Below are 20,625 nucleotides of genomic sequence, written 5' to 3'. Positions count from 1 at the left end.
AGGAGAGGGAGAAGCAGACTCCCCCCTGAGCGGGGAGCCTGACAGGGGGCTCGATCTCATCACCCTGAGATCACGACCTGAACTGAAATCAAGAGTCAGACGCTTAACTGACTGAGCCACCCAGGCGCCCCAACTAACTGGAATTTAAATAAAAACTTAAAAATATATATATGTTCTATCTTCCTGCTTGACACATACATTTTCATAATAACAAAATTGAAAAATATATGCTAAGTAACAACTGATACTAAATAACATGGATAGTGCCAACTTGAAATCACTTACTTGCCTTCCTGCCAAACACATGGGTGGCACTGGCAGCTGCCAGGCTGGGGCGCGAAGAAGGGAGAGAAAGGATTTCTCCCTCCCTTGCTGGCGCTGTGCCCTCGGGACTGCTGTGGAAATCCATAGGATAAACATGCACTTTCTCTGCCTTCCTGTTTACTGGGGGCGGGGGGGTTGGGGATGGGAGGCTCTGCTGCTTGCCATCTATGGCCCCTCCCCTCCTTCTAGGGTGAGGTTCAGCGGTTGTGAGGTTTCTCTCACTTCTTCTAGTCCCAGACACTCACCTCTGTCCACAAGGGGCCCATCTTTCCCACCCCCATGGGCATCACACTTCTAAGTTTCTCAAACGACCTCTAGGCTGGAGGGACTTCTTCTCAGGAGGTGGGGGCACAGCGACAGCCTGCCCCAAGACTGCTCCCTATTTCTTCTCACCCAGCCTCCATCCTGCACCTCACAGGGCCTTCTGTACCCACATGGACAACCCGACCCACGTATCTCAGCTCCCTCCACATCCCTGCAAAGGTGATCCCATGGCCACCCCCTTGGTCCCATGTGCCCAAATACCATTAGAGGAGCCCACATCCAAAAGATAGGACCCCTGCAAGATGACAGACCCGGGGAAGAGACTTGTGCAGGCCCTGGAAGTGGGTGCAGGGCTGTTTCCACAGGGAATGGGGGACTCCAGTTCCCAAGTGTTGCCTAGAAGGGGACCCATATTCCAGGGCCGTGGTCTGAGGATGGGTCTTGCCCGGGTCTAAGGATGATGTGGCGATACAGATAAGTTACGGGCTTTCAGAAGAGGGAAAGATTATGTTTGGCAGGGAATCAAGGATATTTCTGTGGAAGTGGTTTCTGAATTAGGTCTTGAAGGAGGGGTATGATTTTGACATGGAAGTTGGGGGAGGCATTATGAACTGAATATGCTCGCGTTGTGAGTAAAGGTGCAGAGGTGGGAAAGTGGTATATTTATGGAGAACCGTTTAGGTTACTAACAGGAAATGATGTTTGGGAGAAACGCTGGGAAGGTAGTTTGGAGCTGGAGTGTGGAGGGCTTGAATGGCCAACTGTGGGGCTTGGGCTCTATGCCGTGGACAGGAGTAAGGCTCTCGGTGGATGTCTGCCTGTCCACCTGTGTTTATGTCCACTACCTGGGTGGGACTTCCCAGTGGACTCAATGGAAATTAGGATTTCTGGGTTCTACTTCAATTTGTGTTACAGACTCGCTCTGTGACATAGGCAAGTTCTTGAGCTTCTCAATTGTTTCAATCTTCTGTAATGAAGATAATTAGACTTTCATTTATCTTTCTAATGAGCTTAGTGAAATTAATTTTTTTGGATATTCTTGTAGACAATCCTTTGAAAATGAATTAGGATTTGATAGTTATGATTCCTTTTCATTAATCCTGTTCTTATTTAAAATAGTATTATTTTAGCAGCAATACTTTCAGTGTTATAATTCACGTCAGCCAGATTTACTTTCTTCAGTTATTTGTGAGTCTTAACTATATTGGAAGTGATCAGTTTTCTACTCCTGCCTTGTCTTTCTCTCCAGGTAGCTGGGCAGCCCTTGAGCCCTGCCTCCCAGCAGTCCCAGCAAGGGCTCAGCCCCTCCCATATACAGGGCGGAGCCTCCACGCCAGGCCAGGCTCTCCAGCAGCAGCAGCAGGGTTCCTCTGTACAGCACACCTACCTACCGAACGCTTGGAATTCCTTCCGTGGCTACTGTAAGTCGGAAACGGGGATGGTGCTCTAGCTCATGGCTGGGGAATCTACACTCATGGGCCCTAACTTCATCAGCTTTAGAATAAATTTTCTGGATTAAAGTATCATTGGCCATTTTCTACACTCTGTAGTGCGCATCCTTGAATGAGTTTCATGACCAAATGCAGGCCAGCGTTCTGATCTCAGAGAGCCACCCATTTCAGAGACATCAGGAATACTGCCAGGGAAGTGTAGGCAAATGGACTAAATAGCAGAATAGAAGGATCTAGAGTATGTCGATGGTGGTGATTCATCTCTTCCACCAACATTTATTGAATAGAGTCTTTGTATCAGAGGATGTGCTGGACCCGGGGTATACGAAAAACTAACATTGACATTCATATCAGTAACTCCACACTGTAATAATGTTAGCCAGCTTTCATTAAGCTCCCACTAGGTGCCAGGAATGATTCTAAACCACATATATACTACCTGCAGTAGTCACAACAACATATGAGTACAATTGTTATTTGCACTTTACGGATAGGTTAACTCAGACACAGAGGAACTTGCCCAAGGAACACAGCTAGTAACTAGAGGATTGAAACTCAATCAGTCTGGCTTCAGCGTTTACATTCCAAAGCACCCCACAGTGTGGCTCTCCTTATAAGATAGTCTTTGGCTCAAAGAGATCATTATCAGGTAGAGAGAGATATATGAGTAGTTGGCTTTCAAAACCCTGAGATTGGTGCTGCAGGAGCAGTGAAAGGCTGACTGCCGAAGGTCCTAATGGTTAACAGTTTGGGTGGAGATGGCAGCCTTGGATATGAGATGGAAAGCATGAGATCTTTATGGTGGGAAATCTGGAACGGAGGAATAGGTAGACCTCAGTAGTTGCAACTAGGAGCAGCAGGGGCTGAGAAGTTAGGAAGACCAGTGATGGTCTTCCTTCTGTTGATTTCTTTGAGTTTGTCTCCATTGTCCTTGATCTTTGGCCATGTTATGTGGATTCGGTATGGAATCAGGCTCAAACTCTACCTCCTTGCTATTTTTACAATATATTCTCTTAAGTATTGGTGGTCTCAATGAGGGCCAAGTCTTGTTTCTAGTCGGGGAAAGACTCCTACTCATGGTAAATACCAGGAGAACCCTAGTAAGTAGACATTAATAGTAAGTTTAATTCCTGTGAAAGAAATGTGGGATGATGCAGATTGCCATGGTAATAATAGAAAACCTGAAGAAAAGAGTCTGGAATTGAAGTTATTAGGGAAAACATTTAAAATACACAAAAATAGAACAGTATAATGAATGCTTTTGTACCAATTATCTAACTTCAGTTTTCAACTCAGGGCCAGTCTTGTCTCATCTGTACTCCCGTCATTCTCTTCCAATCCCCAACTGTACAATAATCCATATTATTTCATCTATACATATTTTTTAAAAGATTTTATTTATTTATTTATCTATCTATTTATTTAGAGCACTGGTGGGGCTGGGGTGGGGAGAGGGGCAGAGAGAGACTCTCAAGCAGATTCCTCACTGAGCGTGGAGCCCGATGCAGGGCTTGATCACATGACCCTGAGATCATGACCTGAGCCAAAACCAAAAGTCCCACATTCAACTGACTGAGCCACCTAGGTGCCCACATAAATATTTTTTAAAACACAACTCCAGGGGCGCCTGGGTGGCTCAGTCGTTAAGCGTCTGCCTTCGGCTCAGGGCATGATCCCAGAGTCCTGGGATCGAGCCCCACGTCAGGCTCCTCTGCTGGGAGCCTTCTTCTTCCTCCCCCACTCCCCCTGCTTGTGTTCTCTCTCTCACTGGCTGTCTCTCTGTCAAATAAATAAATAAAATCTTAAAAATAAAAAAAATAAATAAAACACAACTCCAGTACTGTTAATCAAACCTAAAAATAAATGACAGTAATTCTTTAATCAAATATCCACTGTTCGTATTTCTGTGATTATCTCATAATTTTTTAAAAAAGATTTTATTTATTTATTTGACAGAGAGAGCACAAGCAGGGGAGGGGCAGAGGGAGAGGGAGAAGCAGACACCCCGCTGAGCAGGGAGCCAAGTGCAGGGCTTGATCCCGGGACTCAGGATCATGACCTAAGCTGAAGGCAGTCACTTAGCTGATTGAGCCACCCAGGCGCCCCTCATAAATTTTTTTTTAATGGTTGGTTTGTTCAAATTGAGTTCCAAATAAGGCTCATGCATTGCAATTGGTTGTGTATTTTGAGGGTTTTTTTAAAGATTCTATTTTTTTAAGTAATCTCTACACCCAATGTGGGGCTCAAACCCATGACCCCAAGATCAAGATTCACATGCTCCACCAACTAGGTGGCCTTTGAGGGTTTTTTTTTTTTAAACATATTTATTCTCTCTCTTTTATATTGCAATTTATGTGTTGAAGAAATTGGGCCATTTGTTCTGTAGAATTTCTCACGTTTTGAATTTTGCTGTTATCATTCCTGTATTATCATTTAGGATGCTTTCTTCTGTCCCTTTTATTTCCTGTAGACTGGAGCCTTGATCAAATTCGGGTTCAGTTTTTTCCCCCAAGACACTCCTGGCTGGTGGTGTGTACTTCCATCAGGACGCACACAATGTTTGGTTGTCTGTCTTCTCCCTTTGCTCTACTGTTTCATTAGGGACTGCAAAGTTGTCATATTCTGATTCCATCATCCTTTACTTACTAATCAGCTAGAAAATGTCTTTTTTTTTTTAAGATTTTATTTTTAAGTGATCTCTACACCCAACATGGGGCTCAAGCTCAAAACCCCAAGATCAAGAGTCATGCACTCCACCGGCTGGGCCAGCCAGGTGCCCCTAGAAAACTTCTGTAAAGAAAAATTTTTTACCTTAACTAACCGGTTACTCTGAGGTGCAGTTTGCACAGAAAGGCAGGATAAAGGCTTTAAATACCCAGTTCATCTCTTTTATTTACCAGTTTTCAAAATAATGAGTTCTTTCCTAGTATTATCCAAGGTGACCAATGAGGGGTATGCATGTGTGTCTTACTATTGTTGTATTCTCATGAATTTCAACACAGTAAATACATTTCAAACCATTGCAGTTGTTACCCTTATTGATGCTCAGATTATCCCATCGTTGGCCAATGGGAGCATCTTCACACTGGCCCCTGTGTCTTTTCTACATGACCCCGTAGTCTCTTATAGCATCTTGCATGCTGGTATGATCCCAGCTTCTCTTGTGATCTAGGTTCATCTTATAACATTTCCTATATCAGCTCTGGAATCAGAAGCCTCAAGCACTGGCTCCTTTTAGAAGAAAATATTATATAAAGACTATGAACTGGATGCTAGGATGAACTTTGTTTTTAATTTGCTTTAATAACACTGCTGGTGAAATAAAATTCAAGTTAGATTGCATTGTGATTAGTAGGCAACAGTGGGTACATTTGTCAGTGATTCAAATCGGAATATAAAAGGTAAAAATATTGAGCTAATAGGTAAACCTTTGTAACATTTCAAGGTTTTAAGAAATTATTGAGTATTTGTCTTATGGATATTCAGAAGCCACATTTGGGGGAGATGCATTGATTATTTTATTTATTTATTTATTTTTAAGATTTTATTTATTTATGCGACAGAGAAAGAGACAGCCAGCGAGAGAGGGAACACAAGCAGGGGGAGTGGGAGAGGAAGAAGCAGGCTTCCAGTGGAGGAGCCTGATGCGGGGCTCGATCCCATAACGCCGGGATCACGCCCTAAGCCAAAGGCAGACGCTTAACCGCCGTGCCACCCAGGTGCCCCATTGATTATTTTTGATATTTGATAATTCTATGCTAACTTCCTCTGATCATTTTTATCAGAGTATTAAGAAATCATATCATGATAGACTCTTATGGCAAGCAAATCTATGGAAAATGTCTCAGTGAGGAATGTGGCCGCTGGTTAGGTATTTGTTTCTACAACTTGTATTAAAATCTGAGACCACTGAAGTATGGATATTTCCTATTTTTCAGCATCGGAGATTCAAATGATGACACTTCCCCCAGGTCAGTTTGTGATTACAGACAGTGGTGTGGCCACTCCTGTCACCACTGGCCAAGTTAAGGCCGTTACGCCGGTAAGTGACCTGCCCAGGAGGGCTTCCCCTCCATCCTACTACACCACTCTCCCCTCCCTCTGTTTCCTACTGCTCAGCTTTCCTTATCTGAGTTAGAAGTACCTCTTCTGTTCTCCTATAACTCCTTGTGGAGCTATATTATAACCCTTATTATAGTTTATTTTCTTTCTCTTTCTTTCTTTCTTTCTTTCTTTCTTTCTTTCTTTCTTTCAAAAGATTTTATTTTATTTATTTGTCAGCGAGAGAAAGCATGAGCAGGGGGGAGGGGGAGGGGCAGAGGGAGAAACAGACTCCCTGCTGAGCAGGGAGCCTGATGCAGGACTCGATCCCGGAACCCTGGGATCATGACCTGAGCCAAAGGCAGATGCTTATCCAGCTGAGCCACCCAGGCGCCCCTATAAGTTTATTTTAACTACTGGTTTACTGTCTATCTTTTCCCAGCAGACAATGAATTCCTTGAAAGTTGGGTCTTGGTCTTTATCTCTTTGTTCTCACTGCCTTATACAGGAGGCTAGGCTATAGCAAATGGTCAATAAATATCTACACAGTTAAGAACTATAATGAACCTCCTAGATCCATATATGTGCAGATTCATAATCGATCACCTTTCTATGTGCTTTGTGGAAAATATTCATGACTATTTGTCCTCAACTGAGTTGGGAGAGGTTAATAGAATGAATCGGTTATGGAGCTCTTTTTTTTTTTTTTTTTAAAGATTTTATTTATGTATTTGACAGAGAGAGAGACAGCCAGCGAGAGCGGGAACACAGCCAGGGGGAGTGGGAGAGGAAGAAGCAGGCTCCCAGCGGAGCAGGAGCCCGATGTGGGGCTCGATCCCAGGACTCTGGGATCACACTCTGAGCCAAAGGCAGACTCTTAACGAACAAACGACTGAGCCACCCAGGTGCCCCTGTTATGGAGCTCTTTTAAGTTATTTTAAACATTCAACATACTCCCCTCCCCTTGGAGGGGGGACATTGTCATGAATTATCTTGTTATATTTAGATTAGGCAGGTCATTGTTGATTGTATCTGCTCCTCTGTTTTTATCTTCACTGGTTTGTTCTGGCCTGCCTCTAAGTAATTAGAAAACAGAATGTAAATTTAAATTAAGACTCATAAGTGGCAGGGATATCGGGATTTCCCAGGGGAAGACTCTTTCCCAGGAGGTCTCAAAGAGTAGCAGGGTAGTCTGGTGGCCTCAAAACCTGATTTTTACCCCCTCAGAGCATACTGAGAGCTTACCCATTTCTTAGCACACAAACTCACATTAACTAGACATAGGAGAGAGGTGTAAATCCAGAGTAACACTATTGTCAGTGAAGACAATAATTGATGTAAAACAGAATAGTCTCGTTAACATAATCAATGAAATTTTTACACCCTGTGGGACCCATTGACTCTTTACCTTTTTTTGGCCAGGAACTCATTTGAGAACTTGATTATAGCCAAGGATATTCCCGTCCTCCTGCCATAACACACACACACAAATTTAATGTACATTTTCCAGGGTTCATAGAATCTCTAAAGCCTACCTGTGGACCACCTAGTAGTCCATGGACCCTAGGTTGAGAACCAGCCTCCTTCTGCTAGAGAAAGACCCACATGGGAAACCAAATCCTAACCAGAGATTGATGAGTGTGGACTCTGAGCACATGGCCCTAGGGAAATCACATGGGTATTTGCCTATGGCTTTTTTTCTGGACAGTGCTTGGAAAGGCCACTGTCTGGGTTTTCTTCTGTGACTTCTTTTTTCTTAGCCAATTTAGCAGATCGATTACCCTGCCAAGGGACATATTCTTTCTTTAAAAACATTAACTTAAGGAGATAGCTAGCTCCAGGTCTGTGAAGTTTTCATGATCAGAGGAAAAATAATGACAATGCCTGTTTTCATAAAGCTAAATGGATTCAATGTGAGGGACTTTATTCTAAGGTTGTATTCTTCTTATACTTTTGAGTGTTAAAATTTCTTGCATGTGACAGTAGCATCTTAAAAATGACGTTACTTGGCAAAATAAAATTTGGCAATACTTATTAATACTTTTAATTTGCTGGTCTATGAAATTCTGAAGTCTAGGAGCTACTGATCTTGACTCCCTGTCTTGGGAGCCATTCTGCCTCTTTAAGGAAACTTTATCTCTTCTGTGATCTAGTTTGTATTACTCTTTTTTTTTTTTTTAAATTTTAACTTTATTATTTTTTTAATTTTATTTAATTTTATTTTTTTTATTCGACAGAGATAGAGACAGCCAGTGAGAGAGGGAACACAAGCAGGGGGAGTGGGAGAGGAAGAAGCAGGCTCATAGCAGAAGAGCCTGATGTGGGGCTCGATCCCACAACGCTGGGATCACGCCCTGAGCCGAAGGCAGACGCTTAACCGCTATGCCACCCAGGCGCCCCTGTATTACTCTTAAATATTAATTGACAGCAATCTTATTTTATGACTATCTAAATTCTTAGGAGCGGTACAATAGCCCGCATTTCTTTTGCCACAGAGGTCACTATTGTCATGCGAATTTCTGTATCTGAAGCGTTTGACTAGGTCATTTGGTAGAACACTGAATGTGGTCCCTTAAATTACCTTTGTAGTCTCTTGCTCTGATCCATCCCCTCTAAGGTACTCACATAGTTGCCTACTTTGGTGTCACCTTGTAACATTTCCTTTCATATTCCTTCTTTCTCTCTCCACCAAGAACCTCCCCCACTCCTTTAGACTTCAGATTTCTAAGATCTTTTTTTATTCTAGGGTCATTATGTGTTATCAGAAAGTCAACCAGAATTGGAAGAAAAGCAAGGTTCCGCTCTCTCCGCGGGAGTCCAGGTTCAGCCAGCTACACACAGTGACTTGGACCCCCAGACCACCAGCCAACAGCAGCCCACACAGTACATCATCACAACCACCACCAACGGGAATGGGAGCAGCGAAGTGCATATCACCAAACCTTAACTTCTACCCTTGAGCTTGAATCCAGCAGTCACATCATGTCTTTTCTCATCCATAAGTCTGAAAGCTTCCAACACTTGGAACTCTTTTTTTAAGATTTATCATTCACTCAAGAATTTGGAAACCACGGTTTTGACACTCTACGCACACTGGGGCTCCTTTTATCAAGGTCATCTTTACCAAATTGACTCTTCAAACCCTAGGAGCTCCTGCCATGGAATGGAGATCTTTCAGGGGAAAGTGCGTTTCAAGGTGGAGAAACTTCGCCTTACTCTTGAGTTGGTTTTTTATACATTGATAGGCCTTACTTTTCCTTTGTGGAAATACTAGGTGGTGTATCACGTTTGTACCAAAGGTGGAGAAAGGATGTGCCAAGTCCATGGCCACTGGACTTCTTCATTCCAAGCCACGGTACTGAAGGAGAGGGGCATTTTATTCGGACAGAACTGTTTCATCTTCTGATTTTGCATTTTCAGTAATTTAACAAGGGGAGCCTATTGAATACGAAAATAAAGATGATGAAACAGAGGTTTGACAGTGATGTTCTGAAGGAAAAACCGTCGTCTAGATTTTTCTTATTGCTGATTTAAAACAACCACAACAACAACTTGCCTCTTTGGGAAAACTGTTGTCGGGCTACTATTGGTAGTACTTTGCACAGATGCTGGCCTTCAGCCACTGAGGCCAAAACCTCGTGTTCTGATAGATCTTACTTTATTACCCCACAACGGTAGACTCCCTGTAAGAGAAGAGGTTTGTTTGATGTCAGCAGAATTTAAACTCCTACATTAAAGCTTTGCCTCCCATTCTCTGGTTGTGGTGTATTAAGAAGGAGGTGTTTGAGGTCTTGGTACCCAGAAAAATTACTAAGATAATTACATAGCGATAAAGTGAAAAGCACTGAAACCTTGTCCTGCCTTGCAGGATCCATTTACCATTCATTGGTACAGGATAAATTCCTTGTTCTTATCAGGTGTACATTTGACTATCACATCTTCAGTGTATTTTAGTTCTTCTCATGCTGTCTTAAAATGAACATTCTTTCAGGTTGGATGGAAAGGTGGCCCTCCTTATTTTTTTAACACTTTTAACTTATACATATTGTAACTCACCTGGACCTTTTGGAAAGATGACCAACTTAGAATAAGAATGTGGGGACCATTTATATGTCAAGGTAATTATAAGGGATGTGGAAGAAATCCAGTCTTTATGCATCTTATACTGTCATTTGGGAGGAAAAAAAATCTGCCTCAGCAATAGTTTTTCTTAAATGTGTTCCTGTTTGCTGTCTTCTTGGCTATGAATTCAATGGGGAAAAAATATTTCCCTCTTTACTGTGCATTCCAATTGTATACATAAAACATTGCAGAAATCAGTTTGTATTTTAACAACTTTTTGTGACATTACTAACACATTTTTAGAGTAATTATCATGTGATGGAACTTATTACTCCCAAACAGAAAGACCTAAGTTCAATTTCAAATGAAGTTAACTAATCTATTTTTTTACATATCTGGGTAAAAACTGGTTCTATAAACTAAAAAAGTATAGTAGCTTCTTTATGGTAAAGACACCTTTTTGAAAAAGAAATGATTCTGTTGAAATAACTTTACTAGTATGTAGATTTTGCACTTTATTTTTGAGACCTCATTTATTTAGTTATCCCTGAAAATCTGGGCACTAAGAGAACTTGAGAAAATTACTTGATAAATGTGTAGAAACTAGGGATGGACTCTATCTTTGGTAACAAAGAAATAATGTTGATGTTTTCAATAGAAAATATTGACCCTGAGTCACAAAACAGAGACTCTGGCTTCCAAAGTCCCACAATGTAATGATTGTAAATATCCCAGTGTCCAGTCTAGAAAGACTTGCTAGGTGAAGAATATTAGACTTTGGTAAAGGTCCAGTTTAATTTTTACACCTTAAATTTGGCCCTATTGGGTCCTTTTTAATTTGAAGCAGAAAGGTACCTCTCCTTCCTTCAGGAGTAACTTATTGATTAAAAGAGAAAACTATCACTGAGTGGAATGTTCATTTTATGCCAGTTATTTCAAGTTGTAAAATACACAGAAGAAAATGGTTTGGAAGGACTCTATTTCTTTTTCACCCAAATTTTTTTCTTTTTCTCTTTTTGTACTTATATGTGGAATAAGCAAAGGATCTAAAACTAATTTGTATATTTTCAACCAGAGATGCAGGTGGCAGTCAAGCCAAACAACACTTCTTTAAGATCAGGTATTCTGCACGTCCATTCCAAGTTAACAGATTTTCAAAAGGACTTGGATTTGAAGAGATGGTGGATTATAAGCCATCTGAAGACCAATATGGAAAAAAAAAGTATGTAGCCAATGTTTGTATTGTGGCCTATCTTAGGACATATTGGCACTCTAGACTTCAATCAGTGCAGTGTGAAAATTTTGGAGTAGGTTACATACGGATTTTACATTTTTATTGTTTGATTTGTGCCCGCATAAATAGACATTTCATCATGTAAAATTCCTATTCTGGAAAAACCTATTGTTTTGTTCTTCTTGAATTGTTTTTTGATTTGGAGTTATCCTTTCAAAAAAAAAACCTCAAGATATCTAGGGCTAAAAAGCACTTCATGAGATGCTAAAGCTGACCCACAGGTTGAAACTATTGACCCTATCCTCTTATTTAAATGTGAACATTTATTGTACATTCAGTGAGTTATAGTGTTAATAGTCTTGTGCTACTCAGCAGGTGTAAAAATTAATAAATATTTTTTTTAATAAACATCTTCCTTGTTTGTATGTGTGAAGCTACAAGAACTACTGAGATTGTTAATTTTTTATAAAAAAAGATATTTATTTATTTTAGAACGTGGGTGCATGAGCTGGGAGGGGGGAAGGGCAGAGGGAAAGAATCTCAAGCTGACTCCTCCCTGAGTCGGGGCCGTGGTGGGGCTCTATCTCACAACCCTGAAATCTGACCTGAGCTGAAATCAAGAGTAATCGCTTAAGCTTAACCGGATGAGCCACCCAGGCACCCCAATTTTTTTTTGACTCTGGTTCACGCTGGCCTGGTCAGAGACACAATGTAAGGGAACTCAGGATTGACAACTGTGGAATGGTGGTCCCCTGCCCTTTTATTATTATTATTATTTTTAAAGATTTTATTTATTTATTTGACAAAGAGAGACAGCCAGCGAGAGAGGGAACACAAGCAGGGGGAATGGGAGAGGAAGAAGCAGGCTTCCCAGAGGAGCAGGGAGCCCGATGCGGGGCTCCATGCGGGGCTTCATGCAGGCATCGCTCCCAGGACCCTGGGATCACGCTCTGAGCCGAAGGCAGAAGCTTAATGACTGAGCCACCCAGGCGCCCCAACCCCGTCCTTTTAGTTGGTGGTTTCTAATTCAAGAGCCTCCCCATGGTCTAACAGGCAAGAACTAAGGGCAGGTGGGCAGCCAGCAGGAGAGCGAAGATGGGCTTTCTTTGGAAACCATTTTCTAACGAGAGGAGCATTAGTTTGGCCTGCCAGCTTCCCCGATGTACTTCCATCCGTCCAGAACTGATGATGAGACGTCTCTGCACGATTGGTGGGAGAAGCTGTGTGTTAAGTAGTCTGAAGCTTTTCCAAATAAGACCCAGTGAATAAGAAAGGGACCTAGATTCTTAACAAGAGGAACGTTATCGAGTTTGATTTTAACTGTATTTCTTCAACGTGTGTATACTTTCTTTCCGAACGTCAGGGGCCCAGGGACAGGAGGAAGATACTGGGATACGCAGGGGCACGGGCTCGGGGTCTGTGTTTTCCTCTCTGAAACTCAAGAAACTGCAGTTTTCTCAGCTGTAACATGGGAATAGTGTCTAAGAGCACACAGGTGTAGTACAAAGATATGGGCTAGAAAGTGCTTAGCATAGTGCCTGGTACAGCGTATGTTCTCTGCAGGCTAATAAAATTGCATTCACTCATTCATGGGCTTCAGTTCGCAGCCAGGGAAAGACTACAGACACTCTTCCGAAGAAGCTCCTAGGGCAGGTGAGACAAACAGGCCGCGCGCAAATGCAACCCAAACCCATCAGCGCGGGCTCGCACCGCCCCAGGCCCCGCCCCGCGCGGCCCCGCCCCCGGCACCCTCAAGGCCCCGCCCCACGCAACCCCGCCCCTTCCGCCGCCCGAGCCCGGAGCGTGCACGCACCGAGACGCCTTGCGGGAGCGAGCGCGTCCGGGAGCCCGCGGGCCGAGAAGCGCTGCGGGTTGGGAGACCCGAGCCTGCGGCTCAGGTGAGGGCGGGCCCAGGACGGCGAAAGGGTTAAAGTGTAGCGGGGAGCGGAGGGAGGGAGCGGCTGGGTCTCGGAGGGTCGCTGCTCCTGTGGGCCTGGGGCAGGGGAGCGGGCGTGTTGGGAGCCGGGCGGCCGGGTGGGTGGGGGTTAGGGTTAGGCACGGTGTGGGGGAGGGGCCGTGGGCGCAGAGGTGCAGTTTAGAGGGGCGGTACCCGGCCCTTGGGCAGGGCGGGGTTGACTGGGGAGGGGTTTAGCTGCAGGGGCGGCGGATTTGGAGCGGACGGTTGCTCCGGAAGCAGCCCGGGGTTTAGTTTCTGCGTTGGGGAGGGTCCAGGAGGCAAGGCTAGCCCAGATGCAGAGGAAAGGCCTTTGGGAGACACTTTCCTGGTCTAGTACGGAGGTCCAGGACGCCGCAAGACTTAGAAATCCTTGGCTTCCGGGGTTCCAGTCCTCTGGCAGCTCCCTGCTTTTTGTATTTTGAGATCCTATTCTAGCAGGGCAAAGGTTGCCACTCGAATAGGTTAAATTTAGCTACACATCCATCGTAGTTGAAGAAACTTGTGAACAAGTTGTGAAACGGACGATGCTCTTAAGAGTCAGGTAGAACACTGGCTTTGCAGCTAACTATCCTGTTCTGTGTCAGTTTTGTAGAGAGTACCTTGCTCTAAAGCATCAGGTTGCTTCTGCCAGTTTTTCTATTTTAAAGTTTTGTTAAACTCATGCGCCATGTGCTTTCTCACCTGCTTCAGTTATTTAGGCACCAAGAATGTTCAGGATGTTGTAATTCCCCATGTATTGAATGGTGATGGAGCACAATTGTTTGGAGACCATCTGCTTTGTCCAACACAGATCTTCCTGCAGTATCTTTACATAAATCCGAAATCTCTAAACGATTACTTGAAATAATTTGTGGGAAGATGCTTATTTTAGTAGTAATATTACAGCTCTGCTTTCTTATCATTTAAGAGTTTTGGAGTCAGAAGTTATTATGTTACTATGTTTATATGACTGCATTAAGTCATATAAATTGTCATCCATCTGGAGAATTATTTATTGTAGGATTCCAAGATTGAAAATAACAGTACAGAGGACCTGGTACAACTCCCCTTGTCTTAGAAATAAGGAAATTGACACCTTACAAGGTAAGATTTGCCTAAGGTGACTGAGATTAGGCTAGAAGTTTGGCATTTTGACTGTTAAGTCTGTTTTTTTTTTCTTTCCATTTTATTGTGCTTGTTAGTCCATTTGGTAGGAATAGGAGATAGAATTGATTTAGCAAATGTTTGTAGAGTGATTAAGTTCATGCTCCGTGTGGTCCTGTTAGTTTTGTTCAATCCTGTACAGCTGATTCTAGCTATTACCCGAACAAGATGCTTTCTGAAGACTTTTTTTTAAAGATTTGTTCATTTATTTGAGAGAGAGAACACAAGTGGGAGGAGCAGTGGGAGAGGGAGAATCACAGGCAGACTCCCCACTGAGCATGGAGCCCGACATGGGCCATGAATCTGAGATCACAACCTGAGCCAAAACAGAAGAGTTGGACGCTTAACTGACTGCTCCTGCCAGGCACCCCTCCGAAGCTGTTATGATATGTACATTTCTAAAGATGACCAGCCATGTTCACTTATTACAGGAAGGAGAAAAATACATTATATTTACATGGTTATAAGTATCAGATGGACCTCGAGTTGGCAGATTGGCTACTAAGATTACTGACTGTTGTGGTCAGGTGCTTGGAGACCCCAGAGTTTATGTGGACTAAAGTCATATAAACATGCTCCCCTTTCACAATTGCAATTGAGAGTTTATACAGGAGGTGAAGTGTTAAGAGTGTGTTTTGTAGTCAGACATACCTGAGTTTCATTCATTCATTACCCCTGAGATTGGGCAAGTTATTTGTCTACTTTGATCCTCAGTTTTAATATCTGTAGGATAGATATGATGACCCTGTCTTGCACAGTTGTAGGAATTAAATGAGATGCATGAAAGGCCTGGCACTTAATAAGCTCTCCTTGAATAATTTATTGTTAGTGTCTGAGCTTTACTAGTCTGTATGGTTGATTTTTCTTCCTGAAAGCATAACAAAGAATTACTAAAAAAAAAAACCCAATAACTGTTAAAGAAATTATTTTTTAAATTATTTTTTAAAGATTTTATATATTTGAGAGAGAGCACGAGCATGCCAGGAGGAGAGATAGAGGAAGAGGGAGAAGCAAGCTCCCCACTGAGCAGGGAGCCTGACACGGGGCTTGATCCCAGGACCTGGAGATCATGACCTGAGCTGAAAGCAGATGCTTTAACCGACTGAGCCACCCAGGCGCCCTGAGAAATCATTTTATGGTAGAGAGATTATTGGCCTGAGAAGTCTTAAGTTATGATTATCATTTAATTGCTAAGTCTCACTTTGCTCAAGTGTAAAACGAAGGTGTAAGAAATTCTGTGGATTTGGGAGTTAATTGTAGAAGCATTCTGAGCAACAAGAGACCTACTAGAAAAGATGTGAAGATTAAGATGAGAATGCAGTGGTAGAAGAGAGAAGAGGTGTGTAGCTGTAGTTAGGGTAGGAGAATAAAGTATAAAAGTGGAGTTGAGTTTGGCTATTTTCTGGGCCAGAATATTTTTTGAAGGAGCGTTAGTATCAACCAGACCCCTGGGATTCCTGCCTTTCTGTCTGGAGGTGTGACTGCATATATTTGTCTAGATTATCTGTGGAACATAAACAATGGATTCCTTGGACCATATGCTGACGGATCCCCTGGAACTGGGTCCATGTGGAGATGGCCATGGCACACGTATTATGGAGGACTGCCTCCTGGGGGGCACCAGGGTTAGTCTGCCTGAGGACCTTCTGGAGGATGTAAGTAGTAGCAGAGCCACCATCTCTTTGTCACCTTGCCTGTAACCGCTATTCTAAACCTTTTCCTCACTACAAGTTTTCAGTCTTTTGTGCTCCCGTTGGTTTCATTTTCTACGTTGCAACCAGAGTGATATCCCTCTCTTTTTTAATGTAAATTTTTTAATATTGTGATTAGAGAAGAAACTATAAGCTATATATTTAAGCCCTATTTTTAACCAGATAATTTTGAGCAGTTAACAAGAAATTATGTATTTTAAGGACAAAATTATGGATGTGTTTACGTTAAATTGGTTATCCACGTTGTGGATCGTGAAACAAAGCCCAGGCATATCTGTCCATAAAGTAACCCTCTTGTCAGTCAGTAGTCCGTGTCCTGGGCTGGGATATCAGTGTGCTTTTGGCCCCTTTCCCAGGCAGCCTGTGTAGTCATCATCATCATTAAGGTGACTACCACTTATGAAGTGCTTATTATGTGCAAGACATTGTGTATGCCAAAAAATGTATTGAGTTATCTCGTTTATTTTGCCATGTTTCACATATACAGACAGGTGTAGGGTGTCATATAGCAAGCATTCATTTGTGCATCTAGTTTTAGGAGAGAATTGCATTTAGTCATATCTGGTTCAGATTTTTTTCTTTCCTAATATATCAAACATTGTAGGTAAAATTAAAGCCACCATTTATGCTCTCTGCCACCTGAAGTAACAGCTTCTGAAGTTGACATATACTTCCCATCCACGTTTTCTTTGCACATTCTTTCAGATGAATCTCTTTATGTTATTCGTTTAGTCAGCAAACATTTGTTTAAGCAAGTACCTACTTTGTGGCAGACTCAGATACAGGAATAAAGTGGTGTGCAAGAAAAATTTTCAGGGGGAAGATCCTGGAAGCTGAGGTGCTTTCATACATGCATGCAGGAGACGCCTGGTAAGTGGTGAGATTTCTGGGCTGTCTCCTGCTTAAACCCTCTGATGGCTCTCTCTCGTCCTTAGGGTAATGTCACAAGTACTTAACATGGTTATAGGTCCCTTGCTCCTCTTTCTTCTGTGTGCTGCTCCTTCCCTCCCTCCGTGTCCCTGCACTAGTTATACATTACCTCAACTCTCTTCATTATTAAAAAAGTGAACTGTATCACACATAGGAGTATATAAAATTGGTATATATATATATAGTATGTATACATTTTAAACAGCAGTAAAACAATCATGTAGCTACTACTTGGGTTAAGAAGTAAAATGCTACCAATACCATTCAAGCTCCCATAAGTAATTGCTTTCATATTATTCTTCTGTTTTTATGGTTTTGCTCTGTGGATTTTTAAATTTTTATGTATCTTTAATCTCTATGCCCAGCGTGGGACTTGAGCTCATGACCTGCATGGTCTACTGACTGAGCTAGCCGGAAGCCCCTGCTCTGTGGATTTTCAACTCTCCTGCTTCACTTTTTTTTCTTTTCTTTTTTTATCCCTTCACTGTCTTAAATGTCACTTCCTCTGGTAGGTGTTCTCTGACACCTTGGGTCTGGGACATGTGCTTCTCCTGTGTGCTTCTGTGCACAACGGCGCTTCTTAAGCTACATTGTAATTGCTTGCTTGTTTCTCCCGGGACAGTGTGCATACCAGTCTAGCTTAGTACTCAGCACATAAAGATTTACCGTATATAATTGAACTGAGATTGAACTCCATCCTCTTGCTTGTCGCTCTTCACAGGCGACTCAGCTCCTCATGCTGTCTCTCCCATGTTCACTTTTTCCCGCCCCTCATCTGAAGCCGAATTCAGTTGTCCATCATACCCCTTTTTGGTAGAAATGGTTTCCAAATGAGATTCTCTCTACTGAGATTGTTTTTCCTTTGGATTATTATTTACTGTTGGGTATAAGATAGTGGTTTATATGTAGTCATTAATCTGTAAGATTTGACAATTGAATAAAGATCAATGACTTTTTTTTCTTTTTAGAGATTTTATTGATTTGTCAGCGGGGGGAAGAGAGAGAGAGAGCGAGAGAGCGCGAGTGCACACACAAGCAGGGGGAGCGACAGGCAGAGGGAGAAGCAGACTCCCCACTAAGCAGGGAGCCCGCCAATGCAGGGCTCGATCCCAGCATCCTGGGATCATGACCTGAGCTGAAGGCAGGCACTTAACTGACTGAGCCATCCAGGCATCCCAATGACATTTTGGTTTAAACAAACTTAAAAATTTGGATGTAGTGATGGTCACACAACAGCGTGAATGTACTTAATATCACTGTACACTTAAAAATGTACCCTTGAAAATGGATAAAATGGTAAATTTTATGTTATGTATATTTTAACCACTCACAGAAAAACTTAAAAGCTTGTTTTTCTCTTGTTTACTTTTTTCCTAATCGTCCTAGCCTGAGATATTCTTTGATGTAGTCAGCCTCTCAACATGGCAAGAGGTATTGAGTGACCCTCAGCGTGAACACCTCCAGCAGTTTCTGCCTCAGTTTCCTGAAGACAGTTTTGAGCAACAAAATCAGCTCATCCTAGCCCTGTTCAGCGGGGAGAACTTCCGCTTTGGGAACCCTCTGCACATTGCCCAGAAGCTTTTCCGAGGTACGTAGCAGTTTGGCATTCTTTTTTTGACAGGAGTGGAAGAGTAGGAACGTGTTCACTTATGTGAGTACTCCTTTCTTCATTTGTTGTATTTGTTTTCATGTACTGACACTGATTCAGAGACTAATTGTGTGCAACACTTTGCCTGGGCTATTCTTTTTTTTTTCCATAAAATTTTTTAACTTACACAGGAAATACATCAATCATAAATGATTTATTGTAAAATGAACTTAACTGTGTAACCACCACCCAGATCAAGAAATAAAACATTACTAGTGCCTTATAGGCACTCTTTATGACTAGTCTTTAAAAAAAATTTCAAAAAAAAATTTCAAAACAGTTTATCATTTGCTTTATCACATGTACGTATGTGTATACGTGTATTTGTGTGTCACACATACGTAACGCTTTTCTGCAGAAAACGTGGTACTTTACTGTCAGACACTTCAGCATGTATGTGTCTCTTAACAAGGACGTTCTACCATGTAATCACAGTCCTGTTATCACACTCAAGAAATTTTATACTGTGCGAATGTCATAGAATATCTCATATTCAAATGTCGTCAGTTGTTCCCTAAGTCTCCTTTGTGGTGTCCTTTTATGTTTTATTTTTTCCTTTTAAATTCAGGGTCTATTCAAGTTCATGCATTGTGTTTGGATTTCATGTCTCTTGGCTCCCTGAACCTAGGGCCCTCTGCCTTTTTTTCTTTGTCCTTCAAAAACAATGACTTCTTTTTTTAAGTGTGATTGACATGCAATATTATATTATTTTCTGGTGTACCTCCTGATTTCTCTGTATATTCTGAAGTGATTGCTGTGGTACATCTAGCTACCATCGGTCACCGTACAAGTTGTTACGTATTATTAACTATGTTCCCTGTGTTGTACATTGTATCCTTTTATAACTGGAAGTCTGTAGCTTTCAATCCCCTTCTCCTATTTTGCTTATCCCAGTCCCCACCCCCGAACACAAGGCGCAGTCATCACATTGTTCTCTGTATCCATGAGTCTATTTCTGTTTTGTGGGTGGTTCATTTGTTTTGTTTTTCAGATTGTACATATAAGTAAAATCAGGATATTTGTCTTTCTCTGACTTATTTCAGTAAGCATAACATCCTCTGGGTCCATCCATTTGTCTCAAATGGCAAGATTTCATTTTTTAGGCTGAGTTGTATTCCATTATATATATATAAACCCTTTATCCATATAGCATCTGTCGACGGACACTTAAGTTGCTTCCACGGCCTGTCTCGTGTACATAATCTTGCGGTGAACGTAGGGATGCATATACACTTTTTGAATTAGTGTTTTCAGTTTCTTCAGATAAATACCCAGAAGTGGAATTCCTGAATGGTAGTTCTGTTTTTAATTTTTTAAGGAACTCCATACTGTTTTCCATAGTGGCTGCACCATTTTTCATTCTCAACAACGGTGAACAAGGGTTCCATTTTCTCCACATCCTTGTCAACACTTGTTATTTCTTGTCTTTTTGATAATAACCATTCTCACAGGTATAAGGCGATATCTCGTGGTTTTGATTTGCGTTTCCCTGGTGATTAGTGATGTTGAACATCTTTTCATGTGTCTGTCTGCCATCTGTAGATCTTCTTTGAAGAAATGTTTATTTATGTCCTCTGCTCATTTTTAATTGGCTTATTTGTTTTTTTGGTGTTGAGTTGGATTTCTTTATATAATTTAGATACTAACCCCTTATTGGATATGTCATTTGCAGATATGTTCTCCCATTCAGCAGGTTGCCTTTTTGTTTTGTTGATGGTTTTCTTTGCTTTCCTTTGTTTTCTAGTTTCATGTAGTTCCATTTGGTTTGGTTTATTTTTTGTTTTGTTTTGTTTTGCTTTTATTGCCCTTGCTTGAGGAGAGAGATCCAAAAAAATATTGCTAAGACTGATGTCCCAAGA

General features: G+C 41.9%; 2 protein-coding genes across 4 annotated transcripts in view; both read left to right on the top strand.

Annotated features, from left to right (window-relative positions):
- Window positions 1–11,784, top strand: part of PRDM10 (PR/SET domain 10) — a 93,433-nt gene extending 81,649 nt beyond the window's left edge. Inside the window, exons 20-22 of the mRNA XM_002912687.4 lie at window positions 1,838–2,009; window positions 5,978–6,081; window positions 8,827–11,784. Coding sequence (XP_002912733.1) covers window positions 1,838–2,009; window positions 5,978–6,081; window positions 8,827–9,027 — 477 coding nt within the window. The 3' untranslated portion in view covers window positions 9,028–11,784. The remainder of the gene's footprint in view (window positions 1–1,837; window positions 2,010–5,977; window positions 6,082–8,826) is intronic.
- Window positions 11,785–13,159: 1,375 nt separating this feature from the next.
- The window catches only part of NFRKB (nuclear factor related to kappaB binding protein), a 40,854-nt gene continuing 33,388 nt past the window's right edge, over window positions 13,160–20,625 (top strand). For 2 of the 3 annotated variants that reach the window (XM_034666079.1, XM_034666077.1), the window contains exons 1-4: window positions 13,161–13,274; window positions 14,334–14,416; window positions 15,976–16,131; window positions 18,505–18,706. In XM_034666079.1, the coding sequence (XP_034521970.1) occupies window positions 15,997–16,131; window positions 18,505–18,706 (337 nt within the window). In that variant the 5' untranslated portion in view covers window positions 13,161–13,274; window positions 14,334–14,416; window positions 15,976–15,996. Of the gene's footprint in view, window positions 13,275–14,333; window positions 14,417–15,975; window positions 16,132–18,504; window positions 18,707–20,625 lie in introns of all 3 variants that reach the window. The other variant, XM_034666078.1, reaches the window with a different exon arrangement.

This window comes from Ailuropoda melanoleuca, chromosome 8 (genome assembly GCF_002007445.2).
Source record: "Ailuropoda melanoleuca isolate Jingjing chromosome 8, ASM200744v2, whole genome shotgun sequence".
NCBI classification, from domain to species: domain Eukaryota; kingdom Metazoa; phylum Chordata; class Mammalia; order Carnivora; family Ursidae; genus Ailuropoda; species Ailuropoda melanoleuca.
This window is presented reverse-complemented; position numbering and strand designations above follow the sequence as displayed.